This window comes from Anomaloglossus baeobatrachus, chromosome 7 (genome assembly GCF_048569485.1).
Source record: "Anomaloglossus baeobatrachus isolate aAnoBae1 chromosome 7, aAnoBae1.hap1, whole genome shotgun sequence".
Taxonomy (NCBI): Eukaryota; Metazoa; Chordata; class Amphibia; order Anura; family Aromobatidae; genus Anomaloglossus; species Anomaloglossus baeobatrachus.
In genome coordinates, this window is record NC_134359.1 from 137,625,438 (window position 1) to 137,651,589 (window position 26,152).

Consider the following 26,152-nt stretch of genomic DNA (forward strand, 5'->3'; position numbering starts at 1 on the left):
TCAAGTTTGATGGAAAGGCTTGTTGGAGGAGATGAGTGAGGAGGAGGAAAGACAATGAACTCTGTTTTGTCCATGTTAAGCTTTAGGAATCGCGCAGAGAAGGATGAAATAGCAGACAGACATTGTGGAATTTTGGTTAGTTAGAGAGGTAATTGCAGGTCCAGAGAGGTAGATCTGTGTGTCATCGGCATAGAGATGATACTGAAAGCCGTGGGACTCTATGAGCTGTCCCAGGCCGAAGGTGTAGATGGAGAACAGCAGGGGTCCAAGAACTGAGTCTTGGGGGACACCGACAGATAAGGGGCGAGATGAGGAAGTGGTGTGAGAATGGGAGACACTGAAAGTTTGGTCGGTTAGGTATGAGGAGATCCAAGATGGGGCCAAGTCTGCGATGCCCAGAAATGAGAAAATCTGTAGTAGGAGGGAATGGTCTACTGTGTCGAAGGCAGAGGACAGGTCCAGGAGGAGGAGGATAGAGTAGTGTCGCTTGGCTTTGGCGGTTAGTAGGTCATTGGTGACTTTGGTTAGGGCAGTTTCAGTAGAGTGATGCGGTCGGAAGCCAGATTGTAGGAGGTCAAAGAGAGAGCAGGAGGAGAGGTATGAGGACAATTCAAGATGGACATGCTGTTCCAGTAGTTTTGAGGCATAGGGGAGAAGGGATATGGGGTGATAGTTTGACACAGAGGATGGGTCAAGGGAGGGCTTTTTGAGGATGGGTGTAATGGAGGCATGTTTAAAGCATGAGTGGAATACACCACTTGTTAGTGATAGGTTGAAGAGATGGGTTAGGGCTGGGATGAGGACTGCGGTGATGTTGGGGATGAGCTGCATAACTGCATGCGTCCCCAGCACAATCTATGAAGATTGTGCAAATTCTATCCCCACGTTGCATTTTAGAACGCAGCGTTTCGGCTGCTGCCAAGCCGCTGCGTTCTAAAAAGCAACATGTCACTTATTTTGTGCGTTTTGGTTGCAGTGTCGGTCTCTCTGTCGGTGTCTGTCTGTCTCCCTGTCGGTCGGTCTCTCTCTCTGTTGGTCTAGCTCTCTCCCCCCTCTCTCATACTCACTGATCACCAGCGCGGTGCTGCATGGCTGTCACACTGCGGCGGCTTCTCCAGCTTTTAAAAATGCCGGCCGCTCATTATTCCATCTCGTATTCATGCTTCCCCGCTCACTGGCACTTATGATTGGTTGCAGTCAGACACCCCCCACGCTGAGTGGTTGCAGTGAGACAGCTGTCAATCACAGCCGCCGGTGGGAGAGTCTATGTAGTGCAGTAAAATTCATAAATAATTTTAAAAAAAAACGGCGTGCGGTACCCCCCCAATTTTGATACCAGCAAAGATAAAGCCACACGGCTGAAGGCTGGTATTCTCAGGATGGGGAGCCCCACGTTATGGGGAGCCCCCCAGCCTAAAAATATCAGCCAGCAGCCGCCCGGAATTGCCGCATCCATTAGATACAACTGTCCCGGGACTCTACCCGGCTTATCCAGAATTGCCATGGTGCGGTGGCAATCTGGGTAATAAGGAGCCCATAGCTGTCACTAAGTCCTACGTTAATCATTGCAGGCGTCTATGAGACACTCCCAATGTTTAACCTGTAAGTGAAAGTAAATAAACACATACAGCCAAAAAAATCCTTTATTTGAAATAAAAGACAAAAAACACCCTCTTTCACCACTTTATTAAAATCCCCAAACACCCCTCCAGGTCTGGTGTAATCCACACGAGGTCCCGCGACGCATCCAGCTCTGCTACATGAAGCTGACAGGAGCGGCCGTAGAACACCGCTGCTCCTGTCAGCTCCACGCAGAAACTCAAGTGAGTCGCACTGTCAGCGGAGACGTCACTCAGGTTTCCCGCGGCCACAGGTCCCAGGTGGAGGACTCGAGCTGCCCGCGGGTAACCTGAGTGACGGCATCGGTGATCGTGCGGCTGACTTCAGTCACTCAGGAGATTTGCGGTCACCGGTGAGTCCTTCACCTGTGATCGCAAATCAAGCCGCGGCACACGCACAGAGCCGCGCGATCACAATGAAGTCGGGTGAAGTTCATCCGAGTTCATTCTGATCGCTCGGCTCTGTCTTGCAGCCAGCAATGCTCTTTTTGACAGTGCGGTTCTGCTCTGCTGCAAGTCTATGTGGATGCAGCAGGGCCGAGTGGGACAGCACTGACAAAAACGTGCGTTCTGGATGCTTTTCTCATGGCAGACTAAGCATCAAGAACGCATGAATTCTGCAGTTACAATGCGTCTCAGAACGCAGCTTTTCGTCTTTTATGGCCCAAACATCTACACTGCTCAAAACATATTGTCCTAGAAGTCATCTACTTTGCTCAGATGCATGTTTGCAAACCTTAACTGTGCTGACGTATTTTGTTTTTATTTTTATTTATTTGTTTGTTTGTTTGTTTTTTCAAAAGATGCTGTCTCCTGGCAAGCCTTCCAAACAATTCATACTTGTTCAGTCTTTTTCTGTTTATGTTATGAAAATGTAACATACTAAGGCCTGTAGAGTCTGAGTTGTAGCCCTTGAGGCTTTTGCAATTTCTCTGAGCATGGTTTACACCTGGGGTGAATTTCCTAGACGTCCACTCCTGGAAAAATTGTCCACTGCCATGTATGTTTTCCATTTGTAAAAAAACTTATCACTGTAGAGTGGACTCCACATTTGTTTGGAAATTACCTTACAACCCTTCCCACATTTATTGGCAGCAATAATTGCTTCTCTAAGTCATGGATAATTTTCCACCTTGTCTTTATGTACATACGGTTTAATTCTCCTGACAAACTGCTCAAACGTTTTCTGGTATAGAGGTGGTCATGCTTTCTGATGAATGAATAAATATTACAGGTCATTTTAGAACCTGGATACTACCGTATTTTTCGCTTTATAAGACGCACCCCCAAATTTGGTGAAGTTAAAGAGAATTTTTTTTAAATGTTAAATGGGGTCCAACTTATAATGCCAGTGTTCGTCTAACAAATCATATAGGGTATATGTCCCTCATAGCCCCCCATCCTAAAATTAGCCCCCTTAATCTGGATATGGCCCCCTTATATTGAATATAGCCTCCTTGTGCTGGCACACGTCCGCCAGTGATGCCACATGTCCCCCATTGATGGTACACATCCCCTATTGCTGGCACACATCCCCTATTGCTGGCAGCCTGGCACAAGTCTCCTATTGCTGGCATACGTCTCCTATAGCTGGCACACGTCCCCTACAGCTGGCACAGGTCTCCTACAGCTGCCACAGGTCTCCTATGGATGGCACGCGTCCCCCTGTGCTGCCCATGGCCCCCTATGGATGGGACACGTCCCCCTGTGCTGCTTACGGCCCCCTATGGATTGCACATGTTCCCCTGTGCTGCCTACGGCCCCCTATGGATTGCACACGTTCCCCTGTGCTGCCTATGGCCCCCTATGGATTGCACACGTCCCTCTGTGCTGCCCATGGCCCCTATAGATGACACACCTCCCCTGTGTTAGATATCGCCCCCATGCTGCTGCCCATAGTAAAATAAAACACTCTTTCCTTACCTTCTCAGCACTGTCCCTCCTCGTGTCTCCCTCCGTGCTTCTGCTCCTCCTCCACTTCCTGGCTCTCTGTGCCGGTCATGTGATCGGCACAGCAGAGTAATATCATCTCTCCGTGCCTGATCACAGTGGAAGCAGGGACACCGGGGAGAAACACTGGAGGGGGTAAGTAAAGCTTTTTTATTTTAGGATGAGCAGCAGCATGGGGGCCATATCTAACACGTGGGGCATGTGCCATCACAAGGGGGCGCAGGCACATATAATATGCGCCGCTGCCCCATATAATATACGCCGCTGCATCAGCCCATCTCTGCGGTGCGGTTTCAGCACCACGGTGATGGACAGCGGCAGTGCATATTATATGAGCTGGAGCAGGAGATCTAACCCTGACGCACACAGCTTTCACCTGCCCCCAGCAGCGCTCCAGAGCTGCCCCCACCTCCCCTGGACCCTGCAGTGTGTGTGTGTGTGTGTGTGTGTATATATATATATATATATATATATATATATATATAATATATCCCCCCCCCCGTATATTCGGATTATAAGACACACCCCCTACTTTCCCCCAAAATTTGGGTGAACAAAAGTGCGTCTTATAAAGCGAAAAATACGGTACTTACTTTCTATGGAACCAGCCACTGCCAGGGACTACAGAGCTGGTGTGATTCTTTTCAAATGTGCGGCTGTGCAGATGTGGAGAACACGGCCACTACACTGTAGTCGCAGCTGAACAGCACACCCCCCCCTACACTGATTTCATATTGATGGTCCTTCTTTGGGATATATCTTTTTTTTTTTTTTGTCACAAACTGTATTCCCTGCCAGTATGGGTTTGGATCAATATAAACCCTACTTTCATGACACTGTAATTTGTCATGTGTTGTCCTTCTGAGGTTATATTTACCTAGGTTTAAAACCTTCCTAGGACCAGATGTACTGTGTTGTTTTTTTTTGTTTTGTTTCATTATTAGGTCTAGGTATGTAAAATTATAGAATTCAAATAGGGTGTACTTAGTTTTTCTCATGACTATAAATTTGATATAGCAATAACCATACTGGCTGAAAATATAAACTAAATGTGGCGTTTTACTGCACAGTGAATGATGCAAAAAGCAATGAGGGAAAAAGTTTAAAAAAAAAATCAAAATAGCTATAGCAACAAAGACATTTGTTTGTAGGAAGGGGAAGGTGGGAGATGATTGCATTTGAGGAACAATTTTTAAGTAAATTTCATCTCCTAATCCTATAATTTACATAATGAGTATCTGACAATTCCTACTTTAGATAGATTGGGCCCTCCTTCTAGGCAAAAATTCTAAGACTTCAGAGCATGAATTAGTTTGGGTTTAGTCTTTGGAAATGTTCTGATGAGAGAGAGACCGAGAGAGAGAGATTTCAGACGATTGAGAGAGCAGGCATGATTTCAGACGATTTACCTGCCAGTAGAGCGGGATGGAATCCTGCACTGGAATCCGTCCCCTGACGCATGACAGCGGAATCCTGCGCCATTGACACACATTATGCCTCCTGACGGATTACGACGGAATCATGACTGGTGCGTTTTTTTGCCGCTACAAAAAAAGTTGCATTCTGCATCCCTCCCGCCCAATGGTCAGTCAGTAAACGACTGATGGCGGCGGGTGCAACGCAAGGTCATCAGTTACAATCCGCCACTCATACAAGTCTATGGGAAACAGAATCCGTCAAACGGATTACGTTGTTTCTCAGAGGAGCACATTGTGACAGATACAAAATAACGGAAGTGTGAACATAGCCTTACTGTAAAAATGCTGGAAGGGCAGTAGTCTCAAAATGCTTCTTTGGCATCACTTCTCTGTATGTAGTAGGGGTACATAATTACCCGGAGTCATAAAAGAGGTACGTACCCTGGCAAATCACTTTTTGAAAAATCATTAATTCTTTTATTGATTGCTCCATTCTGGAGACGTTTTTGAAATCTAGCACATAACACTAAGGCTACATGCGCACGCTGCTTTTTTTCCTGCTTTTTTGCTGCTTTTTTGGCTGCAGTTTTGTCAGCAGAACTTTCTGACATCTGACTTCCCAGCAAAGTCTATGAGAAGTCAGATTTGTCATGCTCACACTGCAGTTTATTTGTCAGCGTTTTTTTTGTCAAAAGTTTGTGACAAAAAAAATGCACCATGTTCATTCTTCCTGCGTTTTTGTCAACATTTGTCACCCATTGAAATCAATGAGGGCATCAAAAACGCAGGAAAAATGCATGCTAATCAAAAGTGGTGCATTTTACCTGCCTTTTACCTGCGTTTTTGCTAGCAAAAACGCAGGTGATTTGTCAGGAAGTGAGGTCAGGCAAGTGGTCCCGTCCCGTCCTCCATGTGTTCCCCGAAGTACCGCTGTCCCCAGGGGAGAAGATGTGCAGGACGGGACTATCAGCAGCGGCAGCGAGAGGGGGATGGACATTGGCAGCTGAAAACATTGATTTTTCCCTCTCGCTGCTGCCGCCGCTGATAGTCCCGTCCTCCACGTGTTCCCCGAAGTACCACTGTCCCCAGCGTGCACGCACAGGGGAGATGATGTGGAGGACGGGACTATCAGCAGCGGCGGCAGCGAGAGGGAAAAATCAATGTTTTCAGCTGCCAATGTCCATCCCCCTCTCGCTGCCGCCGCCGCTGATAGTCCCGTCCTCCACGTGTTCCCCGAAGTACCGCGGTCCCGCACAGGGGAGATGATGGACCCCTCTCACCGCCACCGCCGCCGCCGCTGAAAGTCCCGGGCTCCACGCTCCTGCCGCCGGCCGGCTCCACGCTCCTGCCGCCGGCTCCACGCTCCTGCCGCCGGCCGGCTCCACGCTCCTGCCGCCGGCCGGCTCCACGCTCCTGCCGCCGGCCGGCTCCAGGCTCCTGCCGCCGGCTCCACGCTGTAGCGCGATCAGCTGAGCTGTCAGAGGTTACTCGCGGCCACCGCTGGATTCGGCGGTGGCCGCGGGTAACCTCGGTGACAGCTCAGCTGATCGCGCGGCTGTCTTCATTAGCTGCATGGAGGTGACCGGAGCGGCGGTGTCTGCTGCTCCAGTCACCTCCATGCAGCACTGCTGGATGCGACGCTGGAGCATGCTGGATTACGCCGGACATGGAGGGCTTTGTCGGGGTTAATAAATTGGTAATGAGGGAATGTGTTTGTGTTTTTTATTTCTAATAAAGGATTTTTTCGGGCGTGTGTGTTTATTTACTGTAACTTACAGATTAATCATGGAGGGTGTCTCATAGACGCCTGACATGATTAATCTAGGACTTATTGGCAGCTATGGGCTGCCAATAACTCCTTGTTACCCCGATTTGCCAACGCACCAGGGTAAATCGGGAAGAGCCGAGTACAGTCCCAGAACTGTCGCATATAATGTATGCGGCAATTCTGGGCGGCTGCTGACTGATATTGTTAGGGTGGGGGGCCCCCCATAACGTGGAGCTCCCCATCCTGAGAATACCAGCCTTCAGCCGTATGGCTTTATCTGGCTGGCATTAAAATTGGGGGGGACTGCACGCCGTTTTTTTTAATTATTTATTTCTAATTTTTTTTTTTTCCAATTCAACAAGCTTTATGGGCTTGTTTGAACTGAAAAATACATGAAACAATTGTTGACAAAACTGCAGCCAAAAACGCACCAAAAAAGCAGCAAAAATGCACCAAAAAAGCACCTACATTTTTTGTGACATTTCCAGGCTCTCTCTGACACGGTGCAGTTTTGGCTGCAGTTTTGGCTGCAGTTTTGGCTGCATTTTGTGAGCACGAAAAAGAAGCAGCGTGCGCATGTAGCCTTATGGGAGCCAGGCTCAGAATGTTTGCCATGTGCAGTGAGCTTGGTGAGGCTCAGCTTTATACACCTCAGCTCATTACGTTTGATAGTCATTCTGAGCCTGGATCCTTCAAATGAATGCCCTGCACTTCAAAGACATCTGCGCTGATGTCACGAGGATGGAGCCATCAATGAAAGGAATATAGATTCGGACAAAAGGCGACAAAACCATGAATGAACAAGGAGTCAAGAAACCAGATTCTCCAAAATACCCACCTTTTTTTTTCTCTGTCAATTTTTCACACCCTTTGCATTCACTCACGCAGCTTCAACAGCTAGTCACCTGGAATGGTTCATAATGAACAGGTATGCCATGTCACAAGTTCATTTGTAGAATCACTGTCCTTCAGGTATGTTTTGCAGAGGCAAGGGGTGGTTTTTAATGCTTAGCCCTATTCCACAACTTTTCCAGACCAGAATATGACAAGAACCACTAATTTAAGTAATGAAAAACAGTCCATCATTCCTTTGATATGAATGTTGTCAATCTTTTATCCTCAAGTGCAGTCATGAAAACCATCAATCCATATAATAAAACTAGCTCTTGAGGCCTGCCCCAGGAAAGAGAATTACCTCTGATGCAGAGGATAAAGGTCCAGTCACACTAAACAACTTACCAGCGATCCCAACAACGATAGGGATCGCTGGTAAGTTGCTAGGAGGTTGCTGGTGAGATGTCACACTGCGACGCTCCAGCGATCCCACCAGCAACCTGACCTGGCAGGGATCGCTGGAGCGTGGCTACACGAGTTGCTGGTGATCTCACCAGTGACCAGCCCCCAGCGCCACGTGGAAGATGCTGCGCTTGGTAACTAAGGTAAATATCGGGTAACCAACCCGATATTTACCTTGGTTACCAGCGCACGCAGCTACACGTGCAGGGAGCAGCGCACACCGCTTTGCGCTGGCTCCCTGCTCTCCTAATTACAGCACACATCGGGTTAATTACCCGATGTGTGCTGCAGCTAAATGTGCACAGAGCAGGGAGCAGCGCACAATGCTTAGCGCTGGCTCCTTGCTCTCCTAGCTACAGCACACATCGGGTTAATAAACCCGATGTGTCCTGCAGCTACATGTGCACAGAGCAGGAGCCGGCACTGACAGTGAGAGCGGCGGAGGCTGGTAACAAAGGTAAATATCGGGTAACCAAGGACAGGGCTTCTTGGTTACCCGATGTTTACTGTGGTTACCAGCCTCCGCAAAAGCCGGCTCCTGCTGCCTGCACATTTATTTGTTGCTCTGTCGCTGTCACACACAGCGATCTGTGCTTCACAGCGGGAGAGCAACAACTAAAAAATGGCCCAGGACATTCAGCAACAACCAACGACCTCACAGAAGGGGCCAGGTTGTTGCTGGATGTCACACACAGCGACATCACTAGCAACATCGCTGCTACGTCACAAAAGTTGTTCATTAGCAGCGATGTTGCTAGCGATGTTGCTTAGTGTGACGGGGCCTTAAGTTCATCAGAGTTACCTCAAAAACCACAAAATTGATCGCAACTGAGATAACCACCATCATGACACACTTCAAGTAGCAGACATATCTTAACATCAGCTGTCTTTATGGTTGAATTGCTGTAATTACCATCGTCCACTACTGAAGACAATAAGAAGAGACTTTTTTTTCCTTTTTTTTCCTTTTTTTTTTTTTTTTGTTTGTTTGTGCCAATCAACAGAAAGACTACACATTAGATCTTCTGAAATCTATGCTCAGGACTAATTGGTGAAAATGTGAGATTTTTTTATACCAACCGCCAAGTCTTTGCAAGATGCAAAAATGTTGAGTGCATTGTTTCTCCATGTCTGTTGGTAACAAGCATGCAGCGGAAGATGTGATGGTGTAGGGTGCTTTGCTGGTGTTGGTCATTTATGCCAAATTCAAGGCACCATTTTCCCGGCATGACTACCATATCATTCTGCAACAACATACCATCCAAGCTGGTTTCCACTTAGTTGGACCATCATTTTTGTTGCAACAAACATGTAGCCTGGAGGTGTTCTGTGGTTGATTACCCAAAATTAATACCTCCAGGCTATGGAAGGGTATTTGACCAAGAAGAAGAGGAATGGAGTGCTGCCTCAGATGACATGACCCACCTTACCAATTATCCCTGCGACCTCAACCCAAATTAGATGTGTGAATTATTGAACCACACTGTAAAGACAAAGCAGACAGCAAATGTTAAGCATTATTGTAAACTCCTTCAAGTCTGTTGGAAAGTCATTCCAGGCGGCTACCTGATAAAGTTCGTCAATGAATAGAGCTGGCAGCACTCACTTGATCCAAAGTTGCTTTATTGCAGAAGTGTATACATCAAACAGGGGGAGGGGGCACTCTGGACAACGGCACTATCTGATAAAGCTGTATCAGAGAATACTAATGGGGTGGGGACACTGAGGAATATGAGGCTTTTACACACATTCTGGTTTGTTTCACACTCTTTACTCTTGTTTCCATATGTGTTTGTGGTTTTGTTGCCTTCAGTCTGAATCTGTAATATGCACAGTACAATAAGAACAAAGAAAACCAGTATATGAGCAGGTGTCTTCTGACCAGGTTGGAATTGTGCTGGTTTTCAGATAATGGTGCAGGTTAGGATGCAGTTGAATTTTAACATGGAGAGAACTTTCATAAACTAAATTTTTGCATTTATTATGCATATCTAAATGGTTTAAAATTAGTAACATTAGAATTATTTTTTTTTAGAATTACTTTGACTCATAGTTATTTACTTAAAAAAACAATTCCAGCTAGGTGATAAGGCACATCTGACAAAATATGAATATATGCCAGTTCAGCAGTCATAAAGCAAATATATTTACATTTTTTAGTAACAATTCTCATGTTTATCTACTTTTAGGTAACTAAATGACCATGGAATCTGGAGCAGAGACGCAGAGTGGAGATGGGGCTGTGACGGAGGCAGAAGCCCAGCAAATGACTATTCAAACCCAACCCCAGATTGCAACATTAGCACAGGTACACTGTTAGAATTTTTTTTTTTTTCTCTCTCTTAAAAAAAAAAGTGAAGGTAATATTTTCTAATCCTTTTTCACTTAGGGAACCTGTCAAGTGTAATATGCAGCCAGAACCACGAGCAGTTACTAATCCCTGCCTAACTGTCCCTGTATACACTAGCATAGATAGAGATCTTAGAAAAAGTATTTCTAAAGCTCTTTTATCTTATGCTAATGAGCACGGGGACTAGTCACAAGAGCATTATATCTCCCGACTGCCGAGCTTCTGAATGCTGGGCACTTCTCGTCATGCGCAGTATGAAGCCGGGTGTACGCGTCCCGGCTTCAGAGAGGTCTACTGACTGAAAGTGTCGGGGCATTTAGAATCGCGGCCAGTCGGGGGATATAACACCCGTGGGAATAGTTCCTGCGCTCATTAGCATAAGATGAAAGATCTGTAGAAATACTTTTTCTAAAAATCCCTTTTTCTATGTTAGTGTATACAGGGACAGTTAGGCTGGAATTAGTAACTGCTCATGGTTCTGGCTGCATATTGCACCTGACAGGTTCACTTTGAGAGCATTTCAGTTTTATGTAATGTTGTTTTATCACAAATGAAAGTTGTGCAACTTTCTGATATACTTTGCTTTAATTCATAAACCTTTTATATATGTTGGGTTTCCTTAAAAGGAATCTGTCACCAGGTTTTGTTACCTAATCTGAAAGCAGCATAATGTAGGGTCAAAGATCCTGATTCCAGCAGTGTTTCATTTACTGGAATCAGTACAGAGACTGAGAGCAAGGATGAGGGCTCATCGTCACACAATTACAGACCATAAATAAACCCATTTACCTGTGGCCAAACATTTCTGTGCTCCAGGACACAACATAAACCACATGAAAGTTGTCATATTAAAAAACCTTCAGTTCACAAAATCATGGAAGGGTCTGGGGAATACACATTGATCAGTGTTTGTTTCTGTCCACACAGGACTAAAGCTGTCATGAGGATTTATGACTCTGAGGAGTCTGCTCCAGAGGCTGCTAGGGCACCAGGCCTCTGATCTTACATGGATATTGGGACAATAAAACTTTCACACCACTAATCTAAGCTAATTAAGGATTCTCTGTAAAGGTACCGTCACACTAAGCAACATCGCTAGCAACATCGCTGCTTAGGCACAACTTGCTAGCGATGTTGCTGTGTGTGACATCCAGCAACCACCTGGCCCCTGCTGTGAGGTCGTTGGTTGTTGCTGAATGTCCTGGACCATTTTTTTAGTTGTTGCTCTCCCGCTGTGAAGCACACATCGCTGTGTGTGACAGAGCAACAACTAAATGTGCAGGCAGCAGGAGCCGTCTTCTGCGGACGCTGGTAACCACGGTAAACAGCGGGTAACCAAGAAGTCCTTTCCTTGGTTACCCGATATTTATTTTCGTTACCAGCGTCCGCCGCTCTCACACTGTCAGTGCCGGCTCCCTGCTCTCTGCACACGTAGCTGGAGTACACATTGGGTAATTAACCCGATGTGTACTGTGGCTAGGAGTGCAGGGAACAGGGAGCCGGCACTGGCAGCATGAGAGCGACGGACGCTGGTAACGAAGGTAAATATCGGGTAACCAAAGAAAGGGCTTCTTGGTTACCTGATGTTTACCGTGGTTACCAGCGTCCGCAGAAGCCGGCTCCTGCTGCCTGCACACGTAGCAGAGTACATATCGGGTAATTAACCCGATGTGTACTGTGGCTAGGTGTGCAGGGAGCAAGCGCTAAGCGGTGTGCGCTGGTAACCAAGGTAAATATCGGGTTGGTTAACCGATATTTACCTTAGTTACCAAGCGCAGCATCACTCCCACATGTAGCGACGCTCCAGCGATCCCTGCCAGGTCAGGTTGCTGGTGGGATCGCTTGAGCGTCGCTTAGTGTGACATCTCACCAGCAACCTCCTAGCCACTTACCAGCGATCCCTATCAGGTTGTATCATTGTTGGGATTGCTGGTAAGTTGTTTAGTGTGACTGGGCCTTAAGCTCAGTGTTTGTTTATTTAAATGTCCATTTATTACACTTTCTGCTCTGTGTATATATTTGTGTTTCTTCAGATACTTTGTTATACCATGCCTGATGAAAATACCTGAGGAGTCTTGAAAGCTTGCTTTGTAACATCATTCATTTTATTTTTTGTTAGCTATCCAAAGGTATCGCAACTACAGGATTATCATTTTGTTTGTCCCACTGAGAGCAATCAATCATTTTTCAACTAGCTAACCTGTTTTCTTTAGCCAGCTAGTGCAGCATATTCCTGAGCTCTGTATAAGTGCTAGATCTGCAGCAAAGAAAACATTGATTTTATCAAGATGACAGCAAACAGCTCAGCAAGTGACACATCACTGGAATCAGGGTCTCTGTCTCTACATTATATTGTTGTCAGGTGGGGGGAGCAAAAACCTGGTGACAGATTTCCTTTATGTTAATATACATACAAATCAGAGTGAATAGGGGGTTAATGCCGCACATCAGCCAAAATGAAGATGTAGCACGTTGATGTTATAAACGTATTCTTTTATTCCATCGGTCTACGCGTTTCGAGGATATACCTCTTCTTCAGGACCAGTGCATCAACATGTTGATGCCATTTGAAACATAGTGTACTTGTTATGTTATCAAACTATGAGTTAAATTCATAGGCATCCACTTTCCTTTGATTATATCCTGAATATTTTTATAGCACGTACTTGTTATTTTCATGCAGTGAGCCCATAAGCTGCTGCACAATTACCAGTCATCCACGCATTCAGTGAGAGGTTACCTAGTCTGCCAGGACTATACATACTGCAACTAGTTCCCTGGCTACTACTACAGTGAACAATGGGATGGCAGTCCTAAGCAAAAATCCTCCTTTCTGTGTTCTGCTCTGTGTACGGCTGCTCACAGCAGAAGCAATGTCCTGCCCCATGCCCTGAAATCCATCTCTGCTTCTGTTACTAGAGATAGGTTCCCCCAAAAAGCAAATTTCTGATGAAGGAAACTCCCAGTGTCTCACATGTTAGGGTGGCACTATAAGATTGGTATAGAAAACACGGCACTTCTGTAAGCAGTGCACAATTGAGATCCAGTCCCATAAACCGTGTAGAGAATAACTTTGCACTCAGATGAAATGAAAATAATTTTGACAATTTATTTTAGGAAATCCAAACAGTACCAGCACAGATGTTTTGGTCCTCAATGGATCTTCATCAGCGTGCCATGGGTAACTGAAGAGTCTCAGGGAGAACACATTGCGGCATCCACCATTGTAATGTGTGAGCGCTCATACAGTGGTGGTTCTCCTTGAGACTATTCTCTTCAGTTACCCATGGCATACTGATGACGGTCCATTGGGGACCGAAACCTCTGTGCTGATACTGTTTGGAGTTCCTCAAATAATTGTCTTTATTATTTTAATGTCATCTGAGTGCCAAGGTAATATAAGGATGAGACAACAGCTTCTGTTAATAGTGATTGGCATTTAGCACACAAGCTATAAAATGAAGATACTTTATTGAAACAAAAGTGATGATCTGAACCAGTGTTCTGCCACCTCAGTCTTCAAGACCCACCAGCAGGTCATGTTTTCAGGATTTCCTTGTTACTGCACAGATCAGAGAACGTGCAGCAATGTCTGATGCCTTGATGATGATCCATCACCTGCTCAGTCATGAAATCATAATCTGTTGGTGGGTCTTGAGGACTGGAGCTGGGGAAAACCGAACTGAACAAACAGTATCCTGATTCACGCATCACTCAGTCTTGAGCATAAAGCAGAATTGAAACAAAGTGTATTAAAAGTTGTGTAACTTATTATAAAAGTGATTAGGCTTTAAATAAAACCAGAAAACATTGTGAAATGTTTTGACACTCATGGATCCAGTTCCAGAGATGCCCACAGATTGGTAACATAATGGGGCACATTTGCTCAGTTGATTGATCTCTCTCTCCTCAATATCTAAAGACAGACTTAGGCTTTCTTTTCATACCTGTGTTTTGTCTCTGAGAATAGGAGCAGTCGGCTGAGCATTTCTCATGGTGCATGGATTAGTGCATGGTGGGGATCACATCACCCAGATCCACACTGATAAAACTGCTGACATGTCATTTAAGGTGTCAGAGGTTTTGTGCAGGTACTCTTTAAGTAATTTTGCCAATTAGTCACATGTATAAGAGTAAAAACGAAATTATATGTTTTACCATAATAGAATTGTTGCAATTTTCTTAGGTTTCCATGGCAGCCGCACACGCAACATCATCTGCCCCAACTGTTACATTAGTCCAGCTTCCAAATGGACAGACGGTACAGGTACACGGAGTTATTCAAGCTGCACAGCCATCTGTCATACAGTCTCCGCAAGTGCAGACAGTGCAAGTGAGTCCATTTCCTCTATTGTTGTTATTCATTGTCTTATACATTTTGCAGGGCTGTTAATGGACTGTGTATACCAGATGATGCCATCCCATATATATTTATATGGCATTCCCTAAACATTGCTCCGGTCTGAAAGATTACTGCACCCGTGGTAAAAAAACGCGGCAAACCACACCTGAAAACCGCATGCAGTTTGCTGCGGTTTTACCACGGTATTGTTCGCGGTTTTGCCGCAAGCGGGTTGGTACATGTGCTTTACTGCATTCAATGCAATAAAGCACATTGAAAAAAAAAAGTAATTTCCTTCTGAGATAGATAGCAGATAGATAAATAGACAGAAGAATAGATAGAAGGATAGACAGAAGGATAGATAGAGTACCTGTGAGCACACGCTGCATTTCTCCTGAGCAGTAATGCGTTGTTCACATTACGGGCCGTGGGAAATGCCCTGTAATAACCTCTGCTGTCTCGTTACGAGGCTGCATTCAGTATGTGTCAGTCGCGGCTGGATGCAAGCATCGCAGGACGTGGATTATGCCGGAGCTGTGTGTTTCGGTGGGGTGGGGGGGTTAAGAAAGGGGTGAACCAGGGGCTTTTTTGTGTTTTATTTAAAATAAAGAATTTTTCGGTGTGTGTTTTTTCACTTTATTTACGGGTTGATCATGTCAGCTTTCTCATAGATGCTGCCATGATCAAGCCTGGACTTAGTGGCGGCGATCCGCCGCCATTAACTCCTTATATTACCCTGACTGCCACCGCATCACGGCAGCAGGAAGAGCCGGGGACACTCCGGTACTGCCGCATAATGGATGCGACAGTCCCGGGGCAGCTGCGGCTGATATTCTCGGCTGCTGGAGGGTGGGGGGGGGGTTATCCTGAGAATACTGGGCCGCCGCTGTGTGCTTACCTCGGCTGGACGGTAAAAATACGGCGGAGCCCACGTGTTTTTTTTTCTATATGTCCGTTTGATTTGTATGTGCATTCTATTTGTCTGTGTGTGAGTGTGATCTGTGTGTGTGCGATATGTATGTGTTCTATGTCTGTGTATTCTATATGTCTGTGTCTGATGTGTGTGTGTGTTTACTCTCTGCTCCGCTTCCTCTTCCTGTCATAATGACATCACTTCCCTGCAAACCGCAGGCAAGCGATGTACATTACCGCAGGTAAACCGCGAAATACCGGAGGGAATAATGCAGGAAAACGCAATGAACCGCACAGAATTTTCTGCCTGCGTTATTCCATGCAGGATTTCACGATTACATGGCAGTCAATGGAGTGAAATCCCGCAGCGACGTGCGGAAAAGAAGTTACATGCAATTGTTTTTGCTGTGGGAATCCCGCAGCAAAACATGTAGCTGTCAAAATCTGCATAGTGCGCACAGCATTTTTTTTCCCCATAGGTTTTGCTGGTGAATCACTGCAGAGATGTTATGAACGTAACATGCAGGAAATCCGCAGCAAAAACCAGCAAGTGCGCACAGGGCCTAAGAAAGGATAGGAAAAAATCAAGACTAGCCATCTCTGAAATGAGATAAGGGCATAACAGTTTCTAAATTTCAGATAGTTTCATAAATGAGCATAAATCATATCTGATTAAATGTACCACTAACACAGTGATTCCAAGGTTGTTTTTGTGACACATTTTACAATCTCCAAATGAATGGGATAGAAGCAGTCCAACCTTACTGCCGCATAAAGTGAAATGTCAGATTTGAACAATTTGGCCTGGTCAGGAAGGTGAAAAATGGCTGTGGCATTAAGAGGCTGTATAACACCATTGGGAGTGTTATATTATTTCATTTTCATCTTGTTTTGTTTTTTTTTATTTTTTCTGACATTAATTTTACTTCTTTTCTAAGACTGTTCCCATCTACAGATGAGCAGGTTTATTCCAGTGGAATTCTCAAAGTTTTAAAAAACAGTAGCATTCTCCAAAATACAGGAGTTTTTAATTAGAATTTGCGCAAATATAGCAAAATCTCAGCTGTGGTTGCCATTTTGCTGAAGACGGCCAGGCCAACTGTTTTAAAAAAAAAAAAAATATATATGTATATAATATACCGTATTTTTCGGACTATAAGACGCACTCTGGTTTTAGAGCTGGAAAATAAAATATTAATAAAAAAATGTGGTCATGACACACTGTTATGGAGCGGGGATCTGCTGCTCACACTGTTATGTGGGTAATGTCCCCAAATTCTCTACTAAGGTACCCCATCCTGGTAATGATCCTGCTGCCTTGTATATGATCCCCATCCTTGTATATATGTCCCTCATCCTGCTAAATACCCCCATCATGTTATATACCCCCATCCTGATAAATACCCCATCCTGCTATATACCCCAATTCTGCTCATAATATACCACATCCTGCTATATACCCCCATCCTTGTATATGTCCTCATCCTGCTATATACCCCATCCTAGTATATGGCCTGTATCCTATGGCACAGAAAAAAACTAAACGTTTATACTTACCTTTCCTCACATCCTGCAGCATCGCTCGTTTTCCTCTGTGTTAGCAGTAGCGCCGCTGACCTGTGTGGAGCCGTCCCCTGCATCATTGTTATGTCCTCCTGTTTGTCCGCTCTCTGATGTGTGTGGAGACTAGCGGTGCGCACAGCGATGATGTCCTCCCTGTGCTCACCGTTCTCTACACAGATCAACTGGCAGCAGACAGGAGGACATCGCGATGCTGCAGGGGAACGGTGAGTATACCGTACTTATTCACTGGCCCCCACACTGAAGATTATGCGCGGGGGCAGTGAATACAGCCGCACATGATCACTCCAGGCTGTAGTTGCCAGGGGTGATCACGCAGGCTGGCTCTTTACTATGCGTGCACCCCCCCCCCCCCCCCCCCCCCCCCCCCCCCCCGCGTGCATATGAAATGAGCGGGTCCACGTGGTCACGGCAGGCGCTGCTACAGCCTGCTTGTCCCACCGGTGACCCGCTCCACTGCAGCACCCTCATTCCTTGCAGCCCTACAACCATGCTATAAGACGCACCCCACACTTTCCTCCAACATTTGAGGGTAAAAAGTGCGTCTTATAGTCCGAAAAATACGGTATAATCTCTTGCTTCCCTCATTGTCCCAGCAGCAAGCTATCTGTCTCTCCACGACCCTTTTTTTTGTCACTTGTCCTTGTTGCACGGGCATCCTCTTCGGCCTAGGTTCTGGCTCCACCAGGTCTCAGACATTACTGGGACATCTGAGATCTTGTTGAGTGGGAAGACACAGCCAGGATTGAAGAGGATGCGTGCAACAAGAGAAGTTAAAAGGAGGCACGGCGAACCAGATGGTGAGACGGGTGAGGTGAGTATTATTATTATTTTTTAGTTTTTGGGTTTTTTTTTTAATACTTCCTACATTTATTATTTCTTTGTTTGGAAACACCACAGCTCGCATAATAAGGAACTTTCAATTTGCTGCAAATTGAACTTCCATGTAAAATCTGCACAACTTGGTAAATTTGAATCTTCATGGATTCGATCATCTTTGCTCACACGTATTTTGTCTGCACATTTAAAATGTGTCTCCAAATATAACCCGCAGCTTTGCTCATACAGTAGCTTACATCTTCCAATGACTTGAAGTAAAACATTACGCGAACAGAGCATTGAAGAGAATTATGCTCCTAAAAAGTTTATGCAATGCACATTAATATCCACTAATCTTTATTTTGTGATCAGATTTCCACCATTGCAGAAAGTGAAGATTCCCAAGAATCAGTAGACAGTGTTACAGACTCTCAGAAGCGCAGAGAAATTTTGTCACGACGGCCATCATACAGGTATCAAAATAGCTCTCCTAATATCGAAGGTGTTCTCCTTTCCTTTCAATAGAACCTGTCTGCACAGTTTTATACTGCAATGTAAAGACATGTGTAATAGCTGTGTTATACTGATTACATTGTTACATTTGGTGAAGAAATCCGCATTGTTATTCCATAATCAACTTGTCAAGTTTTCTAATAATTAGATTTCGGTGCAGAGGGGCAGGTCTTTTCCTCCTGATCATTGATTCCTCTGCCTGCCTCCAGTCTGTGAATGACCTATTCTGTATGAAATCTCATTAGTGACCTGTCATTCACAGACCAGAGGCAGGCGGAGGGGCTAGGGAATCACGGACAGGGAGGAGAACACCCAGTGTTACCGTCTCACACCTGAGCACCCAAATCTAATTAGCAGAAGACTTCAAATATTGATTAAACAACAACAAAGCGAATTTCTTCACCAAAGCTAACAATTTATTCAATATTACAGCCCCATTACAACTATGTCTTTACTTAACAAAATGATGCTGACAAGTTCTGTTCAAATTTTATGTACCAAAAAGCAACAGATGTATGTGAAAATGAGCGCACACCTGCAACAATCGAGTTGAATTTTTAAATTAACTTTTTTTTCTTTTTATTAAATGATACATATAAATGGAGATTTTTTTTAAAGTTTCTGTTTTTACAAACACTTAAAATTCCAATACTTGAAATAGGTGTAGAACATGATGAGCCAACTTCATCACATCCAACAATATAGCACTAAGGCTATGTGCGCACTAGAAAAGTGATTTTTCTCAAGAAAATTTCTTGAGAAACTTCTGGGAGTTGAAAATTACCGCACCTGCGGTAAAAAACCGCACCAAAACCGCGGGTAAAACGCATGCGGTTTTGCCGCGGTTTTTCCGCAGGTTGGTCCCTGCGGGTTTTTTATGCTGAACTGCAATAAATAATATAGATAATGGATAGATAATCGATAGATAGACAGATAATGGATAGAGGGAAAGATGGATTACAGATGAATAGATAGATGAGAAAGATCTATATAATGTCCCACCCCCCTGCATATTCTAAGCTGGCACCCTTTAGTGACTTTCATGTGGCACTAAAGGGTGCCTAGCCTTGTATTTAGCCAAAAAATAAATAAATAATTAAAAAAAAAAAATGACGTGAGGTCCCCCCATCTTTTGTAGCCAGCTAGGGTAAAGCAGACGGCTGCAGCCTGCAGACCACAGCTGGCAGCTTCACCTTGTCTGGTAATCCAAAACAGAGGGCACCTCACGCTGTTATTTTACATTAAATAAATAATTTAAAACAAAAAACGTGGGGTCCCCCCCATATTGGATCACCAGTCAAGGTAAAGCGGACAGCTGGGGTCTGATATTCTCAGACTAGGGAGGTCCACTGTTATTGGACACTCCCCAGCCTAAAAATAGCAGGCTGCAGCCGCCCCAGAAGTGGCACATACAATTAGACGTGCCAGTCCTGGCGCTTCGCCCCAACTCATCCCGTTGCCCTGGTGCGGTGGCAAACGGGGTAATATATGGGGTTGATGCCAGATGTGTAATGTGACCTGGCATCAAGCCCTGGGGTTCATGATGTCACGCGTCTATCAGATACCCGACATCACCAACCCAGTCAGTAAGAAATAAAAAACAGACAACAAAAAAAGTTTTATTTGAAAAAACACTCCCCACATTCCCTCTTTCACCAATTTATTGACAAGAACAATCAAATCCGGGTCCGGCATAATCCAATAAGGGGGGGGTCCCACGACGATCCATACCACAGTCACTGTCCCAGTAAGTGAAGAACAGAAGGTTCCCCATTGGCTGGGAGAGTAATGCAGTGACCTGAGCTAACATCAACAGTCAGCCCAGGTCACTGCAGGGGATGACGAGCGCTGCCACCACCAGGAGGTTAGATGAGATCATTACCTGCTGTGATGATCTCCTGCAGTCCTGCCATCAGCGCTGTCACTGCCTTCTATGCCCGCCACGTTCTCAGCAGTATCGCGAGAGCCCGTGACGTCACCGCTAGTGGCAGTCTCGGGCCACGGGCATAGACAGCAGTGACAGCGGTGACGTCAGGAGGCAGGAGATCGTCACCGCAGGTAATGATCACATCTCACCTCCTTAGAGCAGCGCCCGTCATCCCCGCGGCTGCACGCACTGCTGTGTGTCAGTGTCTGCCTGCGCTGCAGCGTGACAAGCTGTTGACACTGCGGGCAGACACTGACACTGACACTGCAGGGCAGGCAGCCGCGGGGCCGGAGCGGGACACAGACTGCACGGGCACCTGGAGGTCACACGGAAGCGCTTCTGTGCAATTTTGTCTGTTATCTTGCTTTAATGCAAGTTGGGGGTGCAGCCCTCCTGATACTGAGGCTGAACAATTACCTGCTTCTCACTTTTTGCTGTGTATTTAATCTGGGACCCAGCTAACCACTTTACCATCCATATTGAAGTTTTGACATGACACAAGTCAGGTACAGAATATGTTTTTAACTTTAGTAGGTTAGGGACTGTCTCAGATGGGTACACCGTGACGAGGTGAGACAGCTTCTTACCTTTTTGCAAAAATGTATATACTAAGTACCCTGTTTATTAAGCACTTGCAATTTATTTATTTATAGTCAGGGTATTTTTTCTACAATTTTCTCCTTGGTTTTTTTCTAGTCTTGAGGCTGCAATTCACATGCTTGTAATGTTGCATGTTTATTGAACAATTGTCACAGCTCAGTTTTTTGGTGTATAATGACATCACTCCCTGCAAAACCGCAGGCAGCGATGTACATTACCGCAGGTAAATCGCGGCTATACCGGGGGTATACCGCATATCATTTGCTACCTGCGGTATACCCCCGGAATTTCGCGATTACATTAGTGAATGGAGTGAAATACCGGGGGTATTCCGCAGGTACCTGCGGAAAAGAAGTGACATGCACATTTTCTCAAGAAATTTTCTCAAGAAAATCTTCACAAAGAATTTTCTTGAGAAAAAAACGCAGTGTGCGCACAGCTATTTTTTTCCCATAGGTTTTGCTGGGAAATGTCTGCAGAAAGATTTCAAAGATTTCTCAAGAAATTTTCCGCAGCAAAACCGAGGGTAAATCCGCGGGCAAAAACGCCTAGTGCGCACAGGGCCTTAAGGACATTTGTTTTGTTTTTTTAAACCAAAATGTTTTTTATTGAAGCTTTTTCAACACATAAACAATACACAAAAACAGGGCTGTCAGACCCCTAAACTCCCAACCCACCCAACAGACACTCGTTAAATAATCATGGCACATAATAGGAGGTTGAAGCTTGTTTAAGGTGATTACAACAAAAAGTAGGTAAGAGAGAAGGGATCATTGTCATTCCCACAGCATCTGATAATGCTTTTGCCCGTTATGAACTAAAGGGTAATCACAATCATGGGGGTTAGAATAACAATATGCAAGTTAACTCAGCGGGTCACGCTTTCCTGCCACGGGTTAAAACAAGCCAATCGCAAACTAAACAAATCTCTAGATGCCAGACCAGAATCCTCTATCCACATCTTTTCAAATTTAAGGATACAATTCCTTTGCAGGTATACTGTATTCCCTTTTCCACGTTTACCAACCAAAGGACATTTTTAATAGATGGGAAAACCGACGTGAGTGTCTGCAGTATATGCTATACCAACTTCCCCAAAATAGTATAGGAGGAAAGTAAGATTTTTGAATGTCTAATATGAGTGGCAGTATGTGCTCCAAGTCAGTTGGTAGATCTAGTTCTGGATGAAAAGACATTTAATTTCTGAATCGTTCTGACAAGTGTCTCTTGTGTGGTGGCTTTTCCTTTAAATAGTAACTGTACTTTAATATGATTGTCAAGAGAAGAATCTTTGTAACATATTTTATTTTTCCCCCTTATCAGTTACAGTAATTCTTTTTTCTTTGTCGCTCCATTGGGAGACCCAGACAATTGGGTGTATAGCTTCTGCCTCCGGAGGCCACACAAAGTATTACACTTAAAAGTGTAAGCCCCTCCCCTCTGCCTATACACCCCCCCGTGCATCACGGGCTCCTCAGTTTTTATGCTTTGTGTTGAAGGAGGCACACTTCCATGCAAGCTCCACAATTTAGTCAGCGGCAGCTGCTGACTATATCGGATGGAAGAAAAGAGGGCCCATAACAGGGCCCCCGGCATGCTCCCTTCTCACCCCACTCTGGTCGGCGGTGCTGTTAAGGTTGAGGTACCCATTGCGGGTACAAAGGCTGGAGCCACATGCTGTTTTCCTTCCCCATCCCTTAGGGGCTCTGGGTGAAGTGGGATCCTAACCGGTCACCATGCTCTGGGACCGGGCTCCCTCCGCAGCCCCTGGAGGAATCTGCTGGACAGGAGCCGGGTATCATCAGGGACAAGGCCCTGCTACTCTGAGGTACTCTGTGTCCCCTTGGGGACGGCGCATAGAGCGCCTGTGTAATGGACGCTGCAGCAGCTGCTGGGTGTGTTTGTGCGCCGGGACTACCGCGCTGACCGCGCTTGTTTGCCGGCCGCGCTTATAACTATAGTCCCCGGCTTTTGCGGCCTACTACCGCATACTCCCGCCCCCGGGCCTGCCAGTCAGGGGTAAGGGCGGGACGCTGCACTGGACGTCAGCGCTGAGGGCTGGAGCATACTTAGTATCCTCCTCCCCCCTCACTGAGCACCGTGGGGCACCAGATTCCCGCACTTTCTGAGGCACGCCCACGGCTCCCTCCTCCTCTCAGAACGCTGGCAGCCATTCCTATCAGCACGTCTGACGCTGGAGAACTTCAGAGGGGAGACACCACCGAGCTCCACAGCTCTGGGAGGCCCAGGCAGGGAATCTGGTGGTCACACAACCGCTGAGGGCGGTCGGTAAGCCGCACCTGTTACTAGGTGCTGGCCCCCCCGGGTGCCGAAGTGTATATTTATATGCTTATATTGTATACATTTACTCTGTACGGCTGCACTATTTGCTTTTGGCTATATACCCTCTCTGATTACGCTAAGAGGAGACAACAGCATGTCGTCCGCAAAAAGCAAGGGTGCCAAGGCACAGGCTTACTTTGCAACCTGTACCTCATGTGCGGCAATGCTACCTTCAGGTTCCACCTACCCTCATTGTGTGCAATGCTCGGCCCCTGTGACACTCACTCAGCCGGAGTCTCAGCCACTGGTGGGACCCTCGGCCCAGGTGGAACCGCCGGCTCCCACTGTCCAGGTGACAGGGACAGAGTTTGCAGTATTTGCTGACAAACTTTCTGAGTCTATGGATAGATGGTCTGCTAAGATACTAGAAGCTTTGCAGTCCAGACCGGTAACACAGGCCCCGGGCACTGTTGAATCATTGCTCCCAGCCCCCCCTCGCTCGGCACAGCAGAGTGCTTCCTGGGTCGACTCATATGTCCCACGGTGAGGACTCCGACACGGACCGCAGTCCCAGACCGACTAAGCGGGCTCGCTGGGAGCTTCCCTCGACTTCATCACACTGTTCAGGGTCTCAGCATGAGGACTCTCTGGAGGATGAAGCGGAGGTGGCAGATCAGGGCTCTGATCCTGACGCCGCTCTCAACCTTGATACGCCTGAAGGGGACGCCATAGTAAACGACCTTATAGCGTCCATCAATCAGGTGTTAGACCTTTCTCCTCCAGCCCCTCCGATTGAGGAGTCAGCTTCTCAGCAGGAGAAATTCCATTTTAGGTTTCCCAAACGTACACGGAGTGCATTTCTTGATCACTCCGACTTCAGAGATACAGTCCAGAAACACCGAGCTTTTCCGGATAAGCGCTTTACTAAGCGCCTTAATGACACACGTTATCCCTTCCCCTCTGACGTAGTCAAGGGTTGGGCTCAGTGTCCCAAGGTGGATCCTCCAGTCTCCAGACTGGCGGCCAGATCCATAGTTGCAGTGGCAGATGGTGCATCACTCAAGGATGCCACTGACAGGCAGATAGAGCTCCTGATGAAATCCATCTATGAGGCTATCGGCGCGTCCTTTGCTCCGGCATTTGCAGCCGTATGGGCACTCAAGCTATCTCAGCTTGTCAGTCTGAGATTAATGCAGTCACACGTGCCGCTACTCCGCAGGTTGTGTCCTTAACCTCTCAGGCGTCGGCGTTTGCGTCCTACGCCATGAATGCTGTCCTGGACTCTGCGAGCCGTACGGCGGTAGCATCCGCCACATCAGTGGCAGTCCGCAGGGCCATGTGGCTACGTGAATGGAAGGCAGACTCTGCTTCCAAAAAGTTTTTAACCGGTTTGCCATTTTCTGGCGATCGCCTGTTTGGCGAGCAATTGGATGAAATCATTAAACAATCCAAGGGAAAGGACTCGTCCTTACCCCAGTCCAAACCAAACAGACCTCAACAACGGAAGGTACAATCGAGGTTTCGGTCCTTTCGGCCATCAGCCAGGTCTCAATTCTCCTCGTCCAACAGGCCACAGAAGGGTCAGAGGAACTCTGATTCATGGCGGTCTAAGTCACGTCCTAAAAAGACCGCCGGAGGAACCGCCCCCAAAGCGGCCTCCTCATGACTTTCGGCCTCCCCAAACCGCATCCTCGGTCGGTGGCAGGCTCTCCCGCTTTTGCGACGCCTGGTTGCCACATGTCCAAGACCGATGGGTGAGAGACATTCTGTCTCACGGTTACAGGATAGAGTTCAGTTCTCGTCCTCCGACTCGTTTCTTCAGAACATCTCCGCCCCCCCCGAGCGAGCCGAGGCTCTTCTTCAGGCGGTGAGCACTCTGAAGGCAGAAGGAGTGGTTATCCCTGTCCCCCTTCAGCAATGGGGTCACGGTTTTTACTCCAACTTCTTTGTGGTGCCAAAAAAGGACGGATCTTTCCGTCCCGTTCTGGACCTCAAACTGCTCAACAGACACGTGAAAACCAGGGGGTTCCGGATGGAATCTCTCCGCTCCGTCATTGCCTCGATGTCCCAAGGAGACTTCCTAGCATCGATCGACATCAGGGATGCTTATCTCCACGTGCCAATTGCACCAGAGCATCAGCGCTTCCTGCGTTTCGCCATCGGGGACGAACACCTTCAGTTCGTGGCACTGCCTTTCGGCCTGGCAACAGCCCCACGGGTCTTCACCAAGGTCATGGCAACAGTGGTAGCAGTCCTACACTCTCAGGGACACTCAGTGATCCCTTACTTAGACGATCTTCTTGTCAAGGCCCCCTCTCGGGTGGCATGCCAACACAGCCTGAACATTGCTCTGGAGACTCTCCAGAGGTTCGGGTGGATCATCAATTTCCCAAAGTCAAAACTGACACCGACCCAATCGCTGACATATCTCGGGATGGAGTTTCATACTCTCCCAGCGATAGTGAAACTTCCACTGGACAAGCAGCGTTCACTACGGACAGGGGTGCAATCTCTACTTCGAGCCCAGTCGCACCCCTTGAGGCGCCTCATGCACTTCCTAGGGAAGATGGTGGCAGCAATGGAGGCAGTTCCATTTGCGCAGTTTCATCTGCGTCCACTTCAATGGGACATTCTCCGCAAATGGGACAGGAAGTCGACGTCCCTCGACAGGAACGTCTCCCTTTCTCGGGCAGCCAAGGCCTCCCTTCAGTGGTGGCTGCTTCCCACTTCTTTGTCGAAGGGGAAATCATTCCTGCCCCCATCCTGGGCTGTGG

At 46.6% G+C, this 26,152-nt stretch overlaps 1 protein-coding gene across 1 annotated transcript in view; it reads left to right on the top strand.

Moving 5' to 3' along the window:
* Positions 1-26,152, top strand: part of CREB1 (cAMP responsive element binding protein 1) — a 105,881-nt gene that overhangs the window by 57,992 nt on the left and 21,737 nt on the right. Inside the window, exons 2-4 of the mRNA XM_075317721.1 lie at positions 10,241-10,359; positions 14,588-14,734; positions 18,428-18,528. Coding sequence (XP_075173836.1) covers positions 10,249-10,359; positions 14,588-14,734; positions 18,428-18,528 — 359 coding nt within the window. The 5' untranslated portion in view covers positions 10,241-10,248. The remainder of the gene's footprint in view (positions 1-10,240; positions 10,360-14,587; positions 14,735-18,427; positions 18,529-26,152) is intronic.